This window comes from Stylophora pistillata, chromosome 2 (assembly GCF_964205215.1).
Source record: "Stylophora pistillata chromosome 2, jaStyPist1.2, whole genome shotgun sequence".
NCBI classification, from domain to species: domain Eukaryota; kingdom Metazoa; phylum Cnidaria; class Anthozoa; order Scleractinia; family Pocilloporidae; genus Stylophora; species Stylophora pistillata.
In genome coordinates, this window is record NC_142520.1 from 5771660 (window position 1) to 5792773 (window position 21114).

Genomic DNA, 21114 nt, shown 5'->3' on the forward strand with positions numbered 1-21114 from the left:
GCGCTCAGGCATTACTCTGAATGCCAGGACTTCAGCCCGGGTGAACCAGAAAGGATAGACAACACTTCCTTATATTGAACATGAATAAAAAGCTCAGTATGTTGTATATCCCAGAAGTGCTCAGGCATTACACTGAATGCCAGGACTTCAGCCTGGGTGAACCAGAAAGGATACACAACACTTCCCATATTGACCATGAATGAAAAGCTAAGTATGTTATATATCCCAGAAGCGCTCAGGCATTACACTGAATGCTGGGACTTCAGCCCGGGTGAACCAGAAAGGATAGACAACACTTCCCTATATTGACCATGAATGAAAAGCTACGTAAAACTTTGTTATATATCCCAGAAGTGCTCAGGCATTACAGTCAATGCAAGGACTTCAGCCTGGGTGAACCAGAAAGGATAGACAACACTTCCCTATATTAACTATGAATGAAAAGCTATGTAAGTTATATATCCCAGAAGCGCTCAGGTCTTACACTGAATACCAGGACTTCAGCCTGGGTGGACCAGAAAAGATAGACGACACTTCCCTATATTGACCATGAATGAAAATCTATGTATGTTGTATATCTCAGAAGCGCTCAGGCATTACACTGAATGCCAGGACTTCAGCCTGGGTGGACCAGAAAGGATAGACAACACTTCCCTATATTGACAATGAATGAAAAGCTAAGTATGTTATAAATCCCAGAAGCGCTCAGGCATTACTCTGAATGCCAGGACTTCAGCCTGGGTGAACCAGAAAGGATAGACAACACTTCCCTATATTGACCATGAATAAAAAGATCAGTATGTTGTATATCCCAGAAGTGCTCAGGCATTACACTGAATGCCAGGACTTCAGCCTGGGTGAACCAGAAAGCATAGACAACACTTCCCTATATTGACCATGAATGAAAAGCTAGGTATGTTATATATCCCAGAAGCGCTCAGGCATTACACTGAATGCCGGGACTTCAGCCTGGGTGAACCAGAAAGGATAGACAACACTTCCCTATATTGACCATGAATGAAAAGCTATGGAAAACTTTGTTATATATCCCAGAAGCGCTCAGGAAATTCACTGAATACCAGGACTTCAGCCTGGGTGAACCAGAAAGGATAGACAAAACTTCATTATATTGACCATGAATGAAAAGCTATGTAAGTTATATATCCCAGAAGTACTCAGGCATTTTTCTGAATACCAGGACTTCAGCTTGGGTAAACCTGAAAGGATAGACAACACTTCCCTATATTGACCATGAATAAAAAGTTCAGTATGTTATATATCCCAGAAGTGCTCAGGCATTACTCTGAATGCCAGGACTTCAGCCTAGGTGAACCAGAAAGGATAGACAACACTTCCCTATATTGACAATGAATGAAAAGCTAAGTATGTTGTATATCCCAGAAGCGCTCAGGCATTACACTGAATGCCAGGACTTCAGCCTGGGTGAACCAGAAAGGATAGACAACACTTCCGTATATTGACCATGAATGAAAAGCTATGTATGTTATATATCCCAGAAGCGCTCAGGCATTACACTGAATGCCAGGACTTCAGCCTGGGTGAACCAGAAAGGATAGACAACACTTCCCTATATTGACCATGAATCAAAAGCTAAGTATGTTATAAATCCCAGAAGTGCTCTGGTAATACTTTGAATGCCTGGACTTCAGCCTGTGTGAACCAGAAAGGATAGAATACACTTCCCTATATTGACCATGAACGGAAAGCTAGGTATGTTATATATCCCAGAAGTGCTCAGGCATTACTCTGAATGAAGGACTTCAGCCTGGGTGAACCAGAAAGGAAAGACATAATTTCCCTCTATTAACAGTGAATGAAAAACTAAGTTTGCTATATCCCAGGAGCTCTCAGGCATTACACTGAATGCCATATAAATCTCAGAAATATGGCAAATAAATATATATCTCAGAAGTGACCAGGCAACACTAAACAAAATAATATTGTTACAGGATAAGACTTCAAGAAAATAGATTTTTTTAAATGATACAATGTTGACTTTGCCTTACTACAATGGGTGCACAGAATTTAAAAATTAAAATGTTATAAACTGCCGGCAGAGCACATAAATTAACATCACATGGCTCCTCTTCAAGGAGAAAGAGCATGTCATCTCTTAACCCCTTCCATCTGAAACAGACAGAAAAAAAAAAAACAGTGAATTTAGTTTCCACCTTTATAATCCAAGCTTACCATATTTTTGCTGGTAACTGGGTAAAAGTGAAGAAGAGCTCCCCTAAAAGTCTGTCGGCCAACTGTCGGCCAACTGTTGGCCGGCAGTATACCAATTGTCCATCAAACTAAGTATCACAAGTGAGATTTAAAGATATGTATTCCAATAGAAAGTGAAATACCATACTGCAAGCTGGAACTTTTTATGCATGTCAATGCAGAAATGCAGAGTTGTACCTACCCACCAATATTTGCTTTGCTCTTTAGGAAACACTCAGCAAAGGCTTCCCCAAAAGGAACATCAGGAGAGGCACATTCCTACAAATAAATTGCATGTATCACTCAATAATGAATTAACTGAGCTAAAGTCATATAATGTTCACTAGTAATGGTAGATATATAATCACTGTTCACCACAGATAAAATATGTTCACTTTTAAGGACACCTTTCGTCTGCCTTCCTGTAAAGTCAAGAAAGCCAAGAAAGCTCTCACTAATTGATTATAAATCAATTGCATAACAAATACCGGTAGGCTGAATATGTTTTGTGTTATTGTATAATTCCGCTATGATGCATACGTCATTTAGCATTGCAGGTATAACCTACCTTAATAACTTTGCAGAATACACAGCACTCTGTGTCCAATCCTTGCTTGCAAAGTTCATTGATATTTGTTTTGGCATCACCAACTCTTTGCTTGAGCAGCATTATCAGTGTTTTGTAATCAAGAGTAACTGTCATGAAAAAAGACAAGAAGATAACAAGAAGTTGAAGTTAAAATAGCTACACCAAAGATCTCAAATGTTATACTTTCCCAGATATTTTCTAACACTGCCAAGCATAAAATGGATTCAATAATTACTATCACGTAGCTAGACATGTAACATAAAAGCATTGCAAAAATAAAAAATAATAAGATAAAAAAAATATAAAGAGTCAAGATTGGCACACACAAATAACATGGAAATTTAACTTTAAAGCATCTTCCATTAACTACTATTCCAGTTTTCTCAGTGGCATCTCTCTGGCGATTGAAATCTTTTATCGTAGAAAAATAGAAATGAAATAAATTATAATACTGTCAAGACCCTATCAAGGAAACAAACCCGAAATTTCTCCTAAAGTAGCCATAAAAAGTGATCAGAGCTAGAAGACTTAGAGGCTCAGCGTAAAATCAAACACAGCCAATTATGTGATTTTCCTGCCAAGCAGAGATGAGTTCTGATACACCGTAAAACCAGCATTCACAACAAAACATAAGACAGCAAACTCACTTTTTCCAATCTTAATAAAAATATAAACGTTATGACTTACCCCGGTTCGTCTTAGCTTGGAAATACTAAGTAACGTTTGCCAAGCTTTTCTTGATCCAGGATCCTCGACTGCAGTTTGAAAAACAGCAGGGTCCAGTCTGGTACTCTGAGAGATTGTAAAAACTGACGGTTACTGTCCCCCAGTATTGTTTCCAACGCCTGCAGTAGGCTGCTGCTGTAAATTTTAGTTTTGTCAAGGATGTCGTTGAGCATTCGCCCCACCTCAGGACTGTGGACCTGACAGCTACGATATACATTTGATCGATGTCCACATATCCTCGCGGCGACCTTCTCCTCAATTTTAACTCTGATGCTGGTCTTATTTACCTAATTCTTTTATTTCTTCTAATAGGAATTCTAGCTGACTCCGCGCTTGATTGAGGTCGGCCTTCTGAGTCGATCGTTTTCAATTCAAATAACCGCGGAGGCATCACGAACAGCTTTCAGCTCCTCGCAAAAGTCATCGCTTGGTCGAGTCTTGCTAGTCTCCGTTTTGATTTTAGGCGAATTTATTTTATCGATCAACCAAAGACATCTCACCACTTCTCCTTCTTCGAATTTCTGCCGGAAGATGGTAGAAACAACTTCAAATAGAGAGGCGATGGCCACTTTGTTGTTCTGAACATATCGGCCATCCAAGCTTCCGCCATTTTTTAAAGCTGGACCGTACAAAACGCTTGGAAAATGTGCCACTAACAGGCTACTTCAAAAAACTTGCTGACTCTTATGCCACATCTCTTGAAATTTAAGATAAACCATTCCCTTGACTCATCTGGAGGAGAATGAAGCAATTCAACCCTTCGAAGTTTGAAGGAATCCATAACTGCACTCGACCGCGGGAAACTAAACATTCCCGCTTTTGCTTACGCATATTAATGTGAAATCCAATCTCCAACTGTCAATAGGCCGATCCAGCCCCTAATAAACAAAAGGCTTCATTGTACCCAGCAGGAACAGAGATTGTACAAATTCAAGCAACTACTCAGATTACTGCGAGCAATTATCGAAAAAGGCTGTCAAGGCGATGATGGAAACTTATCCGGCTTATGACGTCACTCCATAGCAACCAGCCTTTTCGAATATTTGAACTTCCGTTTACCTGTGGCTCGTGATGATCGCAGGGTTACCCCCAGCATTAAATTGCCGGTACCCATTTATACACCTCGGTGAAGAGAGGCACTGTGAGGGTAAAGTATCTTGCCTAAGAACACAACACAATGTCCCGGCCGGGAGTCGAGCGCACTAACCATGAGGCCACCGCTTCTCCACACAAAGGAGGCCCCTAAATTTTTTTTCTCACCTTACGTTACACGTGTTAAATCATTCACAAATTTTTCACAACCTCACCTGTTCCTGTTCGTAAGTCCGGCCAAGCCTTTACGGTTATCGGCAATTGTAACTTTGGCTTATAAATAAAGGCGTTTAGTGATATTTGTAAAACTCCCTGAGGAAGTCTACGACAGTTGGACGAAACGCGAAGGAAAAGAAATGAAGTTTTACAACTACTCTTCGCAGAAGTGCTGCTCACTAGTCAATATTTAAACAAATTAAAAAAAAATTATTAAAAAATTTAAAAAAATGTTAAAGGCATGCGTTTCTCCTTGATTATTAAAAGGAAATAATTAACGCTACAATTAACATGGTTACCAATAACAGAGGCGACTCTTGCAACCAAAATTGGTTGATCTAGGGTGGCCAACATCACCCTGCCGGTACAACAAGCAAGTCGTATTTCCTTTCCTAAGGTGTAGCTTTTTCGTATTGTATTCATTTAAATAAAATGGTAAACACCACAACGTACACTATTGAGTTATGGATGCACGCGGGAGGTTGCTAAGCACGAAAGATGCGTAAGAGTCGCTCGAAGCGATAGCCGAGAGCGATTCTAGCTTCTTGAGTGCTTAGCAAACCTCCCAAGTGCATCCATAACTCAATAGTGTACGCTGTGGTGTTTACTATTTGTTTTATAACATAGCATTGATATATTGTAGCTAAAGAGTTCCCATTTTTTTAACAAATCTTACGCGACCAGAAAAAGCAAGCGCGGGCGGAAAAATAGTCTTTGCATTTGCTTACGTCAGCAGCGTACATCCATGGGCAAATGGGGGACGCTAAATTGACTAATCAGAGCGCGCACTTTACTTTGGTTATGTTTTAATTGCCATTAAATCTTTGCTTCTGTTGATCATGATTTATTTAGAAAACTTGGGGAATCCTCCTTTCCAGCCAATTATAAACTAGCCAGTCTCATATTTGAGTATATACATCAAAAATTATAGGCAAGAGGTTTTCTCTGAACCGTCATTTCTTCTTTCGGTCCAACACTATGTTTAGTTATAGTCTTCTTTATCGAGATATTGCCGCTGGCAGTCTCATTTCCTTCAGAGCTTCTTTTGATATTGGTTTCATTGTCTGCCGATGGGAAAATGGAGTGGAGCTTTCTTTTGAAACGACTTCTTATCTACAGGATGAAAAACAAAATAAAACAAAAACAAAATATTGGAAACAAACTTCATGTTTCTCGTTCTATCCCCAAACGACTTTAATGAGTAAAGAGTTCAGTGAAGTTGTAAAGAATAAAAGATTGAAATTGATCCTCCGAGAACTGTTGTATTTTCAGTAAAAGGGGTAAGTTTCTAAAGAAACTGTGGTGCTGCGTTGGTGGGGGTAAAAAGGTAATTCAGTTACATCAACGAAGTTGAAATTGTAAATTGGCCACTGTAAAGGTCTAAAGAGACGACGTTTCGAGCGTTAGACCTTTCGTCAGAGCGAATGGCTAACGCTCTGACGAATGGCTAACGCTCGAAACGTCAGCTTTTTAACTCTTTATGATGTACAATTTCGATTTAGTTGTTATTACCAACTTTCCTTGTTCTATTTTCAGTTTAACGTCGAGGATCAGAAATTTTGAAACTTGTGAGTAATAATTAACAACTATTCACCGAAGTGGAGGTGGTTAGTGATAGATATTTACCGAGCCGCGAAGCGGCGAGGTAAATATCCAATGCTAACCACCGACACTGAGGTGAATAGTTGTTTTAGTATATACTAAAACAGAGAAATCATATACACCACCAAAAATTTATTTTAATTCATCCGATTCCAATATTTTCAACATTTTCTCGCACGTAACGATCCAACACGGCTCGGATCGCGGTAGGTGATTTTTTGTTGTAAAAACTGCCATCTCGTTTTTTCCCTGACAGATAAAATTTCTGAAGACATTTTGTTTAGCTCTGATGGCGACATTTCTTCAAATGGTGTTGCAAACTCTTTCTGTATTTGAAACCATTCTGTAAAAAAATACCATTTAACTTTGATTTTCAAGTAAACAAGTGAGGTTACGCAATATTAATTTGCATTTGTAAACAAAACCTTTTTCATTGGTTTTCATCGAAAAACTCCCGGTTACCATTACCTTTAAACGCAGCCGAGCCAAATTTAGTTGCTTTCTCTGTGTGTTTAGGGACTGCCTCGTTGTTGTTTGAGTGATTGCTTCGCTTGTCACGGATGCAAACCGGCAAGCTACTTTTTCTCGAGTTGCTCGGAGGTAAATTGCAAAGCATATTCCGAGTTTGACCAGCCAATCAGAGCGCGCCATCAACGCTATCCACTGTTTTAGTATTACTAATCATTGCTATTGCCAGGGACGGGCTCTGACCAAAAGATAATTTAAGAATAAATGAAGGCCCATCTATCAAGGGGGAAAGTTATAATGAAGGTAATTTAGAGACAACGAAAGCTTGAAATGTAACAAAAAAAATGTACCTCCGTGTTTTTCACGCAGTGCAGAAGAAAAATCATGAAGCCCTGTTGAGAAATAAGCATTGCATTGAGTTGTTGTTTTTCGTCACCATGCCTAATAACAGACAAATATACATTTTTTTTCCAAACTTACCTGAGTTGAGTTGAAAATCGTGAAAATATAAGCAAAAGCTGTGTGTAATGAAGATAGAACACCAAACAGCCACGTGACACCCAAGAGAGGAATCATTACCAAGCATGCTCTGATGCCAAGCCTGCAAAAGAATGTTTTCATTTCTCGACTAAGACTTTACATCACCAAGCACACATTATTTTTTTTCTTGTAAAACGACTATTTGGTAGAACTTGGATATTCCTCTTTCGTTTCGGTCGGCAAAGGACTTAGGGCCGGTTTTGAAACAAATTTTAGCGACTTTTTAACAATACCTCGTTTTAAGCCATCTTCAATCTTGCCGAACCTTTTATCTATTCATTAATTTTTGTTAGGAGTGTTAAGAGGGCTGAAAGCTTACAGCGGAATGATATTTATTTCGTTAAATCAACCACTGATCACGTAAAACCGCAGTTTGGGTTAGACATCGTATATTGAACTAGCCCTTTGCTATCTACCTGATTTTTTCAGATTGGTTGTCCTTTGTTTGATGCATTGTCGTCATCTCCTTGATAACTCGTAAAAGGATCATAACGTTAAGCTAAAAAAAGGAAAAAACAGCTACTATAACGAGGTAATACCGACTTTCGGGATATGGAAGAGAAGAGTTCAATGTTTTGTTTTTTTTTTAATCAAATGAATAAAGGCTGAAAGTTTCTAAAGAAACTGTGGTGCTGCGTTGGTGGGGGTAACAAGGTAATTTAGTTATCTCAACTAGGTTGAAATTATGAATTGGCCACCGTAACGAATAAAAAAAGCTGGCGTTTCGAGCGTTAGTCCTTCGTCAGAGCGAAGGGCTAGCACTCGAAACGTCAGCTTTTTTATTCGTTACGGTGGCCAATTTACAATTTCAACTTAGTTGATATGACCAAATTGCTTTTTTGTATCACTTGCTGCCTAACTCTACTTTTTTAATTGTCGTCGATGCCATTTTCATCGCTGCCACTGTCACCACCTTCATCTTGAGAGGCATTCACTTACAAAGCTAGGATCAGTAGATGTTCAAAATCATGTCAGTGATAAACATTTAGGAAGCTGCTATACGATGTACTCACCAATCCAATCAGCAAAAGAAAGACAATGAAAATCCAGATCAGACCGTTTTCGCTAGAAAGCCAGCAACTTGACAGACAAAACACAAAACAAATCGAAGAAAAATAAAACTCCGAAAGAAAAAAAATTAAATGGCACATTTAAAAAGATCGGACAGACACATTATTAAAAGTTTACAGCCTGTTCTAGAGTCCTTCTACAAGGAAGATAGACAAATAGTCTTATCGAATAACGGGTGAATATGTTGTACACTTTCTTGCTTTCCTCCCTGCACCAAAACAGCTTCCTGTGATTTCTTTTTATGAATTCAAGTCTAAGTTGGCAAATACTAGTCTCTACAGCTGCTAGTCCAGATGGCATTCTTCACCGAGCATTGAAATGATTCTGTAACGAGCTAGCATATCCTATTTCTGAGTTGTTCTACCTCTCATTTGAGGCTGGTTTGTTTCCAGAGTCGTGAAAACAGTCGTTTAGATCACCTATTCCGAAAGTTTGTCCAGTGCAGTCTGAAAACGACCTTCGATCTATTTCTCTCACTCCTACTCTGTCAAAAATCCAAGAAGACTTTGCTGTGAAGAGGCTGTATGAAAACATTGGAAGGAAAATTGACCTTCGTCAGTTTGGTTCTATAAAAGGCTCTTCAACATCCCTCTGCCTTGTCGACCTCTTGCACCATTGGCTTAAAGCTCTTGGAAAGCCTGGTCGTTACTTATATGGGTGTTTCCTTGACTTTACCAAGGCCTTTGATCGTATTGACCACGCTATTCTTGTGCGGAAGTTAATTAATCTTGATGTACGCCCCGCTCTTATTTCCTGGATATGTAGCTTTTTATCTTTTTTGAAACGACAACAAGCTGTAAAGGTCAATGACATTATTTCATCATGGCTTCCTATGACTGCTGGAGTTCCTCAGGGGACTAAATTAGGACCTATCCTCTTTCTGTTAATGCTCAATGATTTGGGTCTTTCTACCTAATTAGGCTGTAATCGTTGGAAGTATGTCGAAGATATTACCCTGTCTGATACACTCAATCGTGGCCAGTCCTCGTTGTCTGCAGTCTGATTTGGACAGAATTCACCAGAGGGCTGTCGACAATAACATCAGTCAAAATCCATCTAAATGTAAGATTATGCGCATATGATTCTTCCGCGAACAGCCAGTTTTACCAGTTTTCACCATTAACGGTAAGCCACTTGACTCTGTTTTCTCTCACAAGGTTCTGCGCTTAACCCTTCAATCAGATATTCGCTGGAATGCACATATAGATTCCATTGTGCCTAAAGCTGTCAAGCGACTATATATCCTCCGTATTTTCAGATGTTCTAATGTGAGCACAATCGATCTTGTTACTGTTTTTGTCACTCTCATTAGACCTCTTCTTGATTATGGTTGTATTATCGGGCACTTCTCCCTTCCTTTATGTCTTAGTGATAGATTGGATTCTATTCAGAAAAGAGCCCTTAAGTTTATTCTTCCTCACTACTCCTATGCGTCAGCCTTAGAGGCACTGAATTTACCAAGTCTTCTTCTACGTCGTGAGTCCTTGTGCTCTAAAAGTTTTTCCAAGTTAACTAGTCTTACTAATCCACGTTTCATGTCACTCCTTTCCACCCACCGCCGTGATGGTAATGACTCCGCTATTCCTTTTTGCACAACTCTTCTAATTTTACACTCCCGGCACTACATACCGAGAGTTTCAAACATAGCTTTATTGCATCTAGTACGCTTTTTTATACAATAAATAGTGTACATTACCTCGTTTTTAATTTATTAGGATACCCTTGATTGTAAAATATTATCTACTATTAGAACATAGCTAGCAGAACCGCGCAATCAAATTCAATATACGTAAGCGTGCTCAAAATCCCGATAGTGCACGCTGACAGCGTCAGCAAATCGCTTCCACAGAATTTCTTTTTTTCGCGCGACCGGCCATTGTTAGCGCCGGGAAAAATAATATATTTCGCGACAATAATTGATAAAAACAAAAACTCGGCCTACTCGTCCGAAAACGAATACAATTTTTCGAGCTTTTCCCTTGGGCTAGAGTTCTTAAATGAGGCAGAAAAAGAGAAAAACAACGGAAAAGGAGATTTGGCATCAGCGCCTTTCCGATTCGCTTCAACTGATATTGTTGTCCGTTTTTCGCGTCGGATTTGATGCACAATTCCACCGGCTAAGTTCTAAAACAATTGGTTCATGATTTCAGCTGTGCAGTATCGAGTTATGGAGCACGTGGAAAGTTTGGAGAGCACTCAAGAAGCTAGAGTTGCCCAAGGCTATCGCCTCGGGAATCTCTTACGCTTATTTCGTGCTCTCCAAACTTCCCGCGTGTTCCATAACTCGATAGTGCACGGTAAAGCATGAACCACTAATTATTGAGTATGCTTGTAAATCAGCCGTTTTTCAATACTTGTAATACCAGAACTGATGATATTGAAGAAACCTATTAAATATATTTATATGCACTCACAGTTTTTCACTGACAAAACTCTCGATTCCATCTTTGCTTGCTGCAATGCTCAGGGATAAGGCGACCACAAGTGCAGAAAAACCTGTGATAGAAAGTAAAAAACACACACTCCCGTCTTAGTGAACCTTATTCAGGACAAATAGTTTTAAAGAACTGATCAGGGATAAACGTTCCCTAGTGGTTCAAGAGGTTTGAGATCAACTCCTGGAAGAGATACTGCCGGATTTTCCGCTCAGTAAGACGGCTCACATTTAACCTTTATTCCCCCAAATTGTTCGGGTTTTACCCGCAACGGTCTAGCTTCCACGTACATTAAAGTAGAGAGAATTAAATTATCCTGTTATTTACAGCTACTAAAACTGGGAAGGAGCCCTAGGTAAAGGGTGTCAGTATTTTTTAAGTGTTACCCTGTTTAGTTAGCTGAAATTTGGTCTTACCCCATGCAACTCCGTGGCATATCTTCCAATTGCTGGAAACATTGTAAACTTTTACAACAAATAAGTAAAGGTAAACCCCCTCGATGAACATCCAACAGAAAGCGGCGAACAAAAAGTACTCCTCAAGGGCTGCTACCAGAACACACGCTTTCTGGAAAGAAGAATCATTTCATGATCAGTTAGCCGCCGCTGTGGTTAAGTAAAAAAAAAACGTTCGTTGGCAAAGAAGCGAAATCCAGACTTGTTATACCGGATGGATAAACATTTTGGTCACTGTGACACAAAAGAAGAGGATTAAAATGGATACAATTTTCTAATAAAAACCTGTTGTTAAAAATATTTATTTCTCAGGCATTTCCTTACATGTACATTCAAGGGAGAAAAGAGTTGGAAAATGCAATGAAAGTCACAGCAGCCATATCAAGTATTCCTTACTTTGTTCTCAGTCGCACGGATCCCGGCCAGAAATATGATTTGAGCTGTGCACAGCGAAGCAACCAAACTTACACGAACCTGGGATAAAGGACTTTTCATCTCCCTGATGGCAAAGGAGTCAAACGATAAACGAGTTAATGAAAAATAAGGATTCATATCTCCCTATGATACGAAATTTTATAAAATTATGACGAATTAATAGAAACAAAGTATAAATGTGTCCGTATGAAACTAAATTTTGTGTGCCTTGTCTTTTTGAGTTGTTCTATTGCGGTGTACTTACGTAAGAAAAACGTAGCTTAGAATTGTTAGGATAATTCCAATGAGCGATAGTGTCAGACCCAAATAAGTTAGGACCTCCAAGATTTTTTTGTCTGTCTGTGTAAAAAAATTAAATAACAAAACAAAATGAAAATAAGAAAGCGCAAAATAAGTAAAGATACGATCAAGAGTAGCTTAAACAAAGCTAGATATAGTCTTCACATGCTTTGAATTATTGTCAAATGATACCGATAACTCATTTTACCTCAGATAAGACTTTATCGCCGGGCCCTGTGCCAAACTGTACGAGTACAGCGAAATGAGTCAAATGATTACAGGTGCACTCTGTTTGAGAATCGCCCACAGATTTTGCAGAGCAACCTTGCCCTGACCAACCGAAATAGCTGCAAATAGGGTAAATCCGTCTTTTAAAAATTCTTACATAATAACATCGACCAGCTCCCTCCTTATTGAATTGTTGAATAGATTTTGCAATTTTGCAAGAAAAAGACAGAGGTCTGTTACAGCGCAAATTAACCTACATTGGACTTAAATCAACGGCAGGAAACATAGGAAACTTACCACTTATCGCCCTAGATTTTCTCACCCATTAAAAAACTTTAACACGAGGATAGTTTTATTCCGTCACGTAAGTTCTTTGTTTAGCAATTAAAAATGAAGAAAATATCAGTGCATTGATAATAACCTGCTTTCTGCTGTGTTCCAAAACACACAATCTCTTTTCATGTTTGTGATCTGAAAGTGGAAACAAATTCTCTGATCTTAAAAAAGTCCTGTGCCTCCAGGGAAGCAAAGACGTCAATAAGGGGATGTTGACTGCCGAAAAGGTAAAAAAACAATTATTGTCTGATGAAACACAAAAGGGCATAACATCCCTGCTGTTTTCTCTAAAAGAAATAAATGGCCTGGTTTGGGTGCAATTTTGTCTGAAATTCCTAATCTAAGTGAGGATCACGACAGTAAAAAAAACTACAACTATTTATTGCACCCATATAGGAACCACTTCATTTCTTCCTTTGAAAACTTGTTTGAATTGTACTCCTCTTTTAAGGGAGTGAGAAGTGCTTCAATAACAGAGCTTCGTTTCTGCACTTGCCTTTAAATCCCTGAACATTAACGTAACGTTCTCTGTCAGCCTGGTAGGATGTGGATCAATTGTAGCAGACATTATGATGGTGTTGAGATGTCTGAGGTGAGATTCAGTAGAAAAAGTTATTCATCTCATTTTAATTTAAAAAATGAAATAAAAAAAAAAAGAAAAAAGAGCAGAAGTATAGCGATGGTATTATGGGAGATGACTGAAGGACAACAGAGACATTAATGATAAAAAGCGAAGCGAAGAGGAATGATAAATCGTGGCAAATTAACAAACTAGTTGATATTCGATTTATTGTGTTTTGCTTTTTGTCTAGCAAATACTTTTCAGTCCATTTATCTCTTCTATCCCCTGTTCAGTTATAAGTGAGATTAGAAGCATTTTAAGATGGGCTAGATGGGAACAAAGAAACTTATGTGCAAACAAAATAAAATAATCAGACCTGCTTTCGTTAGTTGCATCTTTGGTGTGAACATCATTGGTTACCAGTAGTTCATGAAGCGTTTTGTATAAAACTCCCAGGACTATTTCTGAATCTAAAAAGTAACAACGTCCAGTAGGATTACTGAAAGATGGATGCATCTAATGGAGAGAATCTATTTGATGTATGTAAAGAATCCTTTACTCACCATTCTGAAAGTTTTCCGAAGGAATTTTAACAAAGTTTTGTCCTTTTGACTCCTTAAGATAAAAACTGCTCTCGTTTTGGTCGAGAATTCGTCGGATCTCCAAATCTAGACACAAAACGTATCAAATGTTATATTGATTGGCAAAACACAAAAAACGAGAAACGAGACTAAAACAAAACAACAACAGCAACAACAATGCACAAAATAAAGAGCCAATCAAAGAAAAAGACTCGATAAGCTTAAATAAGGCTTATCGAAATACATAGTTTGGTTATTTGAAGCCACTTTCAAAATACCTTTACTTCAAAACAGAATATGGATTGGGCAGAACATTTTGACATAGGAGTTCCCACCTTCTGCGATTTCTAAGTAATAATAGTCGTTCTTTCTGACAGCCGTCTCTTTATGAACTGTCATTGTGCAAAGAAAGAAAGAAGGTTAAAAAAAGCAGTTAAATTTTATTAGAATAAGAGAGAGGCCAAGTAATAATCTTCTCTCACTCATTTTGTCGTTACTTTTCTTTTTCGTCCGTGATAAATGACAGTTGTCATGCGATCTAAAATGCCCTTTTTCTTTTAATGAATGGACTCGAAGTCACGTCCGCTCGCCTTACACTTTGTTCTGTTAAGAAGAGTATTTTTTTTTTCCATGATACATGGTGACAGAGCAGGCGTGTAAACGAAAAAGCTATTTTTCTCTCCATTTACCAATGTTTTGGCTGCTGATGTTCAGTTTCGGGTTCGTTTGATTGAGGTGATACCGAGCATAGTCCAGCGCGAATTCTTCAAAAGCTGTTGTCGCTTGAAAAACTTCCTCCATTTTTGCCTCCTCTGTTAGATTGCCGAACATGGTCTCCTCAAACACCCCCAAAGCAATCTAAAAAGTATTAAATCAATTAAAGTATTATATTAATTAAATAAACGCCAGCGTATCATTCTATTCTTTAATGAAAAGTACTTCATTTGATGCCTGATATTTACAATAGTTTACTTTCCAATTTTTTTCAAGAATGTATCCTTAATTAGTATCTCTAAAGGCTATTTCTTCTTTAGTTTTTTGCACAGCTGTTAAAAGCTACAAAGGTTTGGTTTTATCAAGTCAACGAGGTTATATAACAAATGCGATATATCAAATGATAACATCTCTCAAAGTATTATTCAGAATACCTGCAGAGAATCCTCTCTTTCAATAGTAATGAGGCTTAAATCATTCAGTACCTATTGATGATGAATTTTCATCGGAAAAGTAAGTATATTATTGAAAATGATAAACGAAAAATAGGAAAAAAAGACAACAACAAAAGTTAAAAATGAACCCTGCTTCCTACCCAGGCCATTCCTTTCAAATAAAAAAAGAAAAAAGAAAAAAAGGCTTTTTTTCGCTCTGGCTTATGTCCATTATTAATGTTGGATATTGTAAATGTACGGATGATAACTTATCTATTCTGAATACATTCAGAGTACCTGATCTTTTAGGGTCTGTGGAGTTTCAGCATCATAATCACTAGCGTCATTATCACTCTTTATCTCTAGACTGTCTAAACATACGAAAAGGGAAAAAATCATGCACCGAATAAGGGAATCGAGGAGTGCCGTACTGCTATGGAAAAACAAGCGAAAAACAAACAAACAAAAAAGGACACAAATAGATAAAGGCTGATAGTTTCTAAAGAAACTATTTGGGGCTGCGTCGGTGGAGGTAACTGTTCTTAAATTGAGTATATCAACAAAGTTGAAAAGGTAAATTGGCCTCCGTTACGATTATAAAAGCTGACGTTTCGAGCGTTAGCCCTTCGTCGGAGCAAATAGAGGAATTGTGGGGTGTGTGTGCTTTTAAAGGCAGAAAAAGGAGCCACGTGATTGGTGGGAACATGGCAACGATAAAAACATGAATAAATTAGTGGAATGAAAAGCGTTCGTTGATACCTGTGGGATTAAGACTATCGTGTTTTCCTCGTTGCCATGTTCCCACCATTATGTAGCTCCTTTTTCTGCCTTCAAAAGCACGCACAACCCACAATTCCTCTTGGATTATAAAGCGCCTTGTGAGCGCCTTGTGATTGCTCGCAATTTCCCGCGAAGCTGCCTTTTCTCGCTGTTTACATCCACAAAACCGCGACACGAGAGATCTAAAAATATGTTACCACGAAGAATTCTTGCAGTGATTGTCGGCAGTCTTGTTGGTTTTGAGTGTTTTCCGTGATTCAAGCTCACGTTTTCATTCACTCTCGGCTTTCTAACTGATCATGCTTTTCAGCCCACAGTTGAATTATAAGCTTCTCCTCTTCTTTACTACATCTGTCCTGAGCCTTCTTGTTCTCGGATGACGAAGATGCACGGCGCGAAGAGGATGAGGTTGATGCCGGCATTTAGCTATATTCGCTGAACTGGAGGGATTCTGGCAACGAGTCAGTTCACGTGGTCGAACCAGATGGGCTGGGATTTCCTCGATCATCATTAACCATGTAAGGGCCTGGAAGAGGATAAATCTGTCCTGGTGGATATTGTGGATATTCATACGGAGAAAAACTGGTCGCCCGCGCCGCGATTCATGTTGTTACGTAATGAGAACGTGATTAATTTTGCAACGAAGTCTATAGCATAGAGACTCACCTACATATCACCTGTCAAATCATTACCCAATGAAAACACCCTAGCTATTGTTTTCCAAAATTTGTCTCAATTTGGCCTGCTCTAGAGGTAGTCGACGGCATCTTTGAAGTTTGTCCTTCCGCGACCAAATTTTGTCCTTTGGTGGGAACAAACCGGTCGCACTTTGTTTTTCATTGTGATGACAGAGTTTTGACATAAATGAACAGTTTTGTCCTCTAGTGCGACTTGGCCCATAATCAAGAGCGAAAGAAGTTTAATAGAGACTGCTAATTTTACAATTAACATAGCACCATTAAATGGAAAAGAGAAAACCAGCGATTACTTCTATTGCATACAGCCGCTTCAAGAAGACTGGAAAAAAATAATGAATAAAAAAACGAGCACGTGACAATTTTTAAAAGGTATGGTAGATCATTCTCAGGTTATGGTTCCTTGACCTAAGGATTTCAAGGAAATCTGGTTAAACATCAATAGAGGACTATCCATCGTGGGTTTGATGATTTCATTTATCCGACCTATCGAAATTCAGTTATTATCGGATAGCCAGAATACCTTTCGAGATTGTCGTGTGCACTGTTGTCCTTACTTTCTATTTTTTTTTGTTTTGTTTTGTTTTGTTTTTCTTGTTTTTTTTTTTGTTTTTTTTTTACGGCTACGAATGGGGTAGGTGCGTTTTTTCTTAGATACTGACATTGATCTAAAACATACCATTTAGTTTTGATCCAGAGTTACACCGAATGACATTAACTGCAAATGTATAACGTTTGCTGCAAACGTAGCTGATCTGAATCCTTGCGTAAGGTAAATAACTGAGTATTTCTGTTGTAAACTTTGGTGGAGCACGAAAGTAGAAGTCAAAATCAAGACGGCATCGCTTTCTGACGTCAGTGAACCCAAAGCAGTCCCGAAATGCATCACACCATCTTAATGAAGAATAATAACCACGGCCAACCTCGTACCAGATGTTGTTGGTGCTATTACTCAGGTGATTGCAGGTATTGGAACCATGTTTCCATACCGCTGTCCTCAAACATGGCGGCTCTAAATCATCCGAGTAAAAGTTATGAATGGTCTCATATATAGAGGATATTACATGGCCACGCGGGGATACTAATTTTATCTTCGAGTGCTGAAAGTATCTCACGAGTGAGCGCAATGAGCGGGTGAGAGATACTTTCAGCACGAGAACACAAAATTCGTATCCCCAGGCGGCCATGTAATGTTTTGTTTATCATATAGATACTGATGAAATTTCCACATAAAAGACAACTTGTTTTGTTCATTTTCGAAAGAGCAATTGGGTAATTATGTTGGTAACCATGGCCACACCAATATCGTCAGACGTGAAAGATAAAAATAGTATATTCACTGCGCGCGGTGAAGATTTGATTTTTTAGTAAAAGGAGAAATCCTGGTATTTCATCAGTATTTATATAATAAGGAAAGATATTACTCATGAGTGGAGGATAATTTTTTTTTAAATACATAAGAAACGAAATTTTGGCACTAACCTTTCCCTGCGTTTTTCGATTGGCATTCCACAAAGGAAATCCTGATGGCAAATGTCCTATAATAATAGTTTCTTTCATATCGTGGTTTACCGCAATATTTGACATAAATCTGTTTGAAATGAGAGATATCGTTCACTCCTTCCGCTGTACTTATGTCGAAGTAAGACAACTGGAATCGTTTAAACTTTAAGTTGCAAGTGTTTTCCCATTCCGTTGTTTGATGAAAGCATGTTGCAAAATAATGACACCACGATTGTATACACTGACGAAAGTCAGGATACCAGTAAAAGTGTCTTATTTTACAATCAATTTTTAACCAATGTTGGGAGGAGGAATCATTCATCTGCTGGCAGTTACCTCGCTTAAGCTCTGCGATGTCTAACGGTGTATAAGAAGAACAATGTTTGCCTGTTTTACGGGGGAAAAAAATCTAATAAGAACCCCTCAGTCCAAACAATACACACCCAGTGGTATAATATTTTGAAGCAGATTGCATTTTAGCGAAAGGGGCTTCGGAAAAAGTAAGGTAAGTTTTGTACTCTAGCCCAAGGACCCACTCAGTCAGAGATTTATGTAGCATGAAGCGACCAGGAGTGTTACTAATTTCCCGTGGAGGGGATAGTAGCCCATTGCAAATTTAGGTTTCCTTGGCAACTCACCAGTTCCAATTTATAACCCCGAGTGGAGAGAGGCATTGTGAGAGTTAAGTGTCTTACACAAGAACATAACACAATTATCGCCAAGTCTAGAACCCGTACTGCTCGACGCGGAATCCAGTGCTTAGATCAATAGGCCACTGCTTCTCCTACCCCCGCCTCGACCCCACAATTATTGCCAGGACTCGAACCCGTAATGTTCGACATGGAAGCCAGCGGTGTTTTGATCAATAGGCCACTGCCTCTACTACCACCCTTGCCCCCAGTCCCCCCCTCCCCGACCTCCCGTCCAACCACCCCCCCCCCCCGCCCCTTCCCCCCCTCCGAAATATTAAAAAAGGTACAGGGCATAAATACATATGGCATATATGTAAATTGAGTTAAGTGATACTGGCAGGAGATTCTTTTCTTGTTGTTGTTGTTGTTTTTTTTTTTCAAGTCTCGAGGCCCTTGATCGGGGAATTACATATATCTTTATTCAATGTTTTGTGACTGTCACACATTGTGACCCACCATTGATTTCCTCGGAAAAAAAAACTCCGATTCAAGATTTCACCATTTCATTTCTACATGTTATACAAAAAACAAAAAACAAAAACAAAAACAAAAAAAAAACATAAAAAAAACAACTTTGTTTAAAGTGTCCAACGATAAATGTTTTTAAAAAAAATTTTTTTGGCTTTTCAACGAGCAATTTCTGCAAAATATGAAAATTAATTGAAGGGTTATCAACTAAATAAACCCCTTCATGGCTTGCCAGTATGTCAACTGATAATTTCTTCGGCTGAGAGATTTTCCTCCAAATTTCACATTTTCCTTTGAAGCTTCGCAAATCAGCCATGCATTGAGTTTTCTGGGAATTTCTTATCCAGGATACTATCAGCCCCCATAACGGCTGTCCGAATGATTTTATTTACTACATGATTTTCAACTTCCTTAAATCTAGAAGCGTTCAGTGTTCCTCACTTCCTACGTAGGGAATATTCCAAAAAATAACATTTCCCAATGGTCCTTAAAAACAGCTCATGCAAAATGAACTAATGTGCAATTGAATGAGATGTTGAACGGAAAGACTAAGATTGACCCGCTCTTTGACCAGAATCGGTTGACACGAGAACACAATGTTTTGAAAATATCTTTCACAACATGAAATAGAAATTATATAAATTATCCACAGTCTTGGTCATTATTCTTTCTTTTATAACGTCTCTAATTTAAATAGACTAACCTTCCACTAAATCCTGAAAATTCCAAATAACTGTAAAACAAACGAACAAAAATCGTGGCAAAATGCGATGAAAGTATACCATTCTTTTTATAATATGGCGGCGCTGCGCTCGTGTCGTTGAGGCATTGTTTAAGTGGAAAAGATCTAGAACAGGTGTAATTTTAGGCAAACAAACGTTTCCACCACAATACTGTGCCATGACTGAATTTATTATTCTAATTTAGCTGTCACTCTTCTGTTCAATTTAACTGACGTTTATCGCCACAGTAAGTATGGATTCCCTTCACGGATAATTCTTGAAGTAAATCATTTTGCCTACGTATGTGACCCTGCTATTATTTCCTGGAGCCGCAGTCGCAGAAATATATACAATTAGCTTTTTTTCACCTTTCCTTTCGGTGCGTGTGTATGTGTAAAAGATTACAAAACAGAATGATGTATAGGGGATGTAAATTTTATAAAGCGAGGAAAGAAACCCAATATCAACATGCATTAGAGGTAATATGTGTAAAAAGCACGTTTTTTGCGCCTCGTTGGCTAACTATCATCCCATATCCAACGCGCGCTCGTGGAATAATTGCTAATTATTACGCTATAGAGATAAAAAAAAAAGCAACGACAACAATTTAGCAAAACAAAACAAAAAATATGGGAAATCTCATGCACTTAATGTATGTTAACGTAACGGAAATTGGCTTTGTCTCCGTCTCAGAGGTTTTCACTAGTAGTTTGGGAGGATTAATGTGGAGTTTGGGAGGATTAATGAGGATTAATAAGTTACGCGGTTATAACCGTTGAACACTGTCAGTTATAAACCTTCTAATGACATGGAATTGCTAGAGAATTACGAAGAGGCAGACATCAAGCGTTTTCTGCGACTAAAACAATATAGTTAAGATATTAGCCATGTTGTTAGAGGAAAGTGTGAGTGTTTTTTTTTGTTTTGTTTTTTCTTTTGCTTTGTTTTTTCCTTTTCAAAATAGTTAAGATATTAAAACTGTTGTTAGAGGAAAGTGTCATTCGTTTCATATGACCTGCGACTTTCTACACAGAAAATCATGGCGTTTAAAAGTTATTCCGCGTCGTTAATGATTCTGATCGAAACCTTATGGCGGCTTATTTCCTGTTGTTTTCACTTACTAATTGCGCTACCACAGTATTGTTTTGACTGAGTGTTTTCATCTGGATGATTCTACGGAAACTTCTCAGGTCCAACCAGAAACTATTCCCAATTATCCGATTATTTACTTACTTGTCCCATATTGCTGATAGGGGATGCTA

At 38.5% G+C, this 21114-nt stretch overlaps 2 protein-coding genes across 4 annotated transcripts; both read right to left on the reverse strand.

Annotated features, from left to right (window-relative positions):
* Nucleotides 1-1972: 1972 nt before the first annotated feature.
* On the reverse strand, nucleotides 1973-4565 carry LOC148736820 (uncharacterized). 3 transcript variants are annotated; one of them, XM_088751019.1, is made up of 5 exons: nucleotides 3832-4565; nucleotides 3506-3610; nucleotides 2798-2925; nucleotides 2432-2508; nucleotides 1973-2148 (listed from the first exon to the last, which is right to left on the reverse strand). In XM_088751019.1, exons 3-5 carry the CDS (start codon nucleotides 2897-2899, stop codon nucleotides 1998-2000), a joined length of 330 nt encoding a protein of 109 aa, XP_088607145.1. In that variant the 5' UTR covers nucleotides 2900-2925; nucleotides 3506-3610; nucleotides 3832-4565; the 3' UTR covers nucleotides 1973-1997. The 3 variants fall into 3 exon arrangements, with proteins under 3 accessions (XP_088607145.1, XP_088607144.1, XP_088607146.1); XM_088751018.1 differs by lacking the exons at nucleotides 3506-3610; nucleotides 3832-4565 and having other exon boundaries at nucleotides 2798-3105; XM_088751020.1 differs by lacking the exons at nucleotides 3506-3610; nucleotides 3832-4565 and having other exon boundaries at nucleotides 2436-2508; nucleotides 2798-3099.
* An 876-nt stretch (nucleotides 4566-5441) lies between these two features.
* On the reverse strand, nucleotides 5442-20065 carry LOC111347062 (adhesion G protein-coupled receptor E3-like). Its single transcript, XM_088750942.1, has 20 exons — nucleotides 19834-20065; nucleotides 17950-18357; nucleotides 17147-17479; nucleotides 15290-15363; nucleotides 14993-15043; nucleotides 14534-14702; nucleotides 13827-13931; nucleotides 13640-13733; nucleotides 13198-13288; nucleotides 12787-12836; nucleotides 12346-12484; nucleotides 12103-12197; nucleotides 11820-11922; nucleotides 11385-11535; nucleotides 10948-11029; nucleotides 8476-8542; nucleotides 7879-7961; nucleotides 7403-7523; nucleotides 7273-7314; nucleotides 5442-5965 (listed from the first exon to the last, which is right to left on the reverse strand). The coding sequence occupies exons 1-20, from the start codon at nucleotides 20030-20032 to the stop codon at nucleotides 5771-5773; spliced, it is 2652 nt and encodes an 883-aa protein (XP_088607068.1). The 5' UTR covers nucleotides 20033-20065; the 3' UTR covers nucleotides 5442-5770.
* Nucleotides 20066-21114: the final 1049 nt, after the last annotated feature.

Excerpts from the sequence above, each read along its gene's own strand:
- LOC148736820 (XM_088751018.1), bottom strand. The coding sequence starts at position 2,932 with ATGACAGTTACTCTTGATTACAAAACACTGATAATGCTGCTCAAGCAA. Across the intron at positions 2,509-2,797 it reads TATTCTGCAAAGTTATTAAG|GAATGTGCCTCTCCTGATGT; the intron begins GTAGGTTATACC and ends ATTTATTTGTAG. Across the intron at positions 2,149-2,431 it reads AGCAAAGCAAATATTGGTGG|ATGGAAGGGGTTAAGAGATG; the intron begins GTAGGTACAACT and ends TGTCTGTTTCAG.
- LOC111347062 (XM_088750942.1), bottom strand. The coding sequence starts at position 20,032 with ATGGCACAGTATTGTGGTGGAAACGTTTGTTTGCCTAAAATTACACCT. Across the intron at positions 12,837-13,197 it reads TAATGTTCAGGGATTTAAAG|ATCACAAACATGAAAAGAGA; the intron begins GCAAGTGCAGAA and ends TTCCACTTTCAG. Across the intron at positions 11,030-11,384 it reads ATGCCACGGAGTTGCATGGG|GTTTTTCTGCACTTGTGGTC; the intron begins GTAAGACCAAAT and ends TTTCTATCACAG.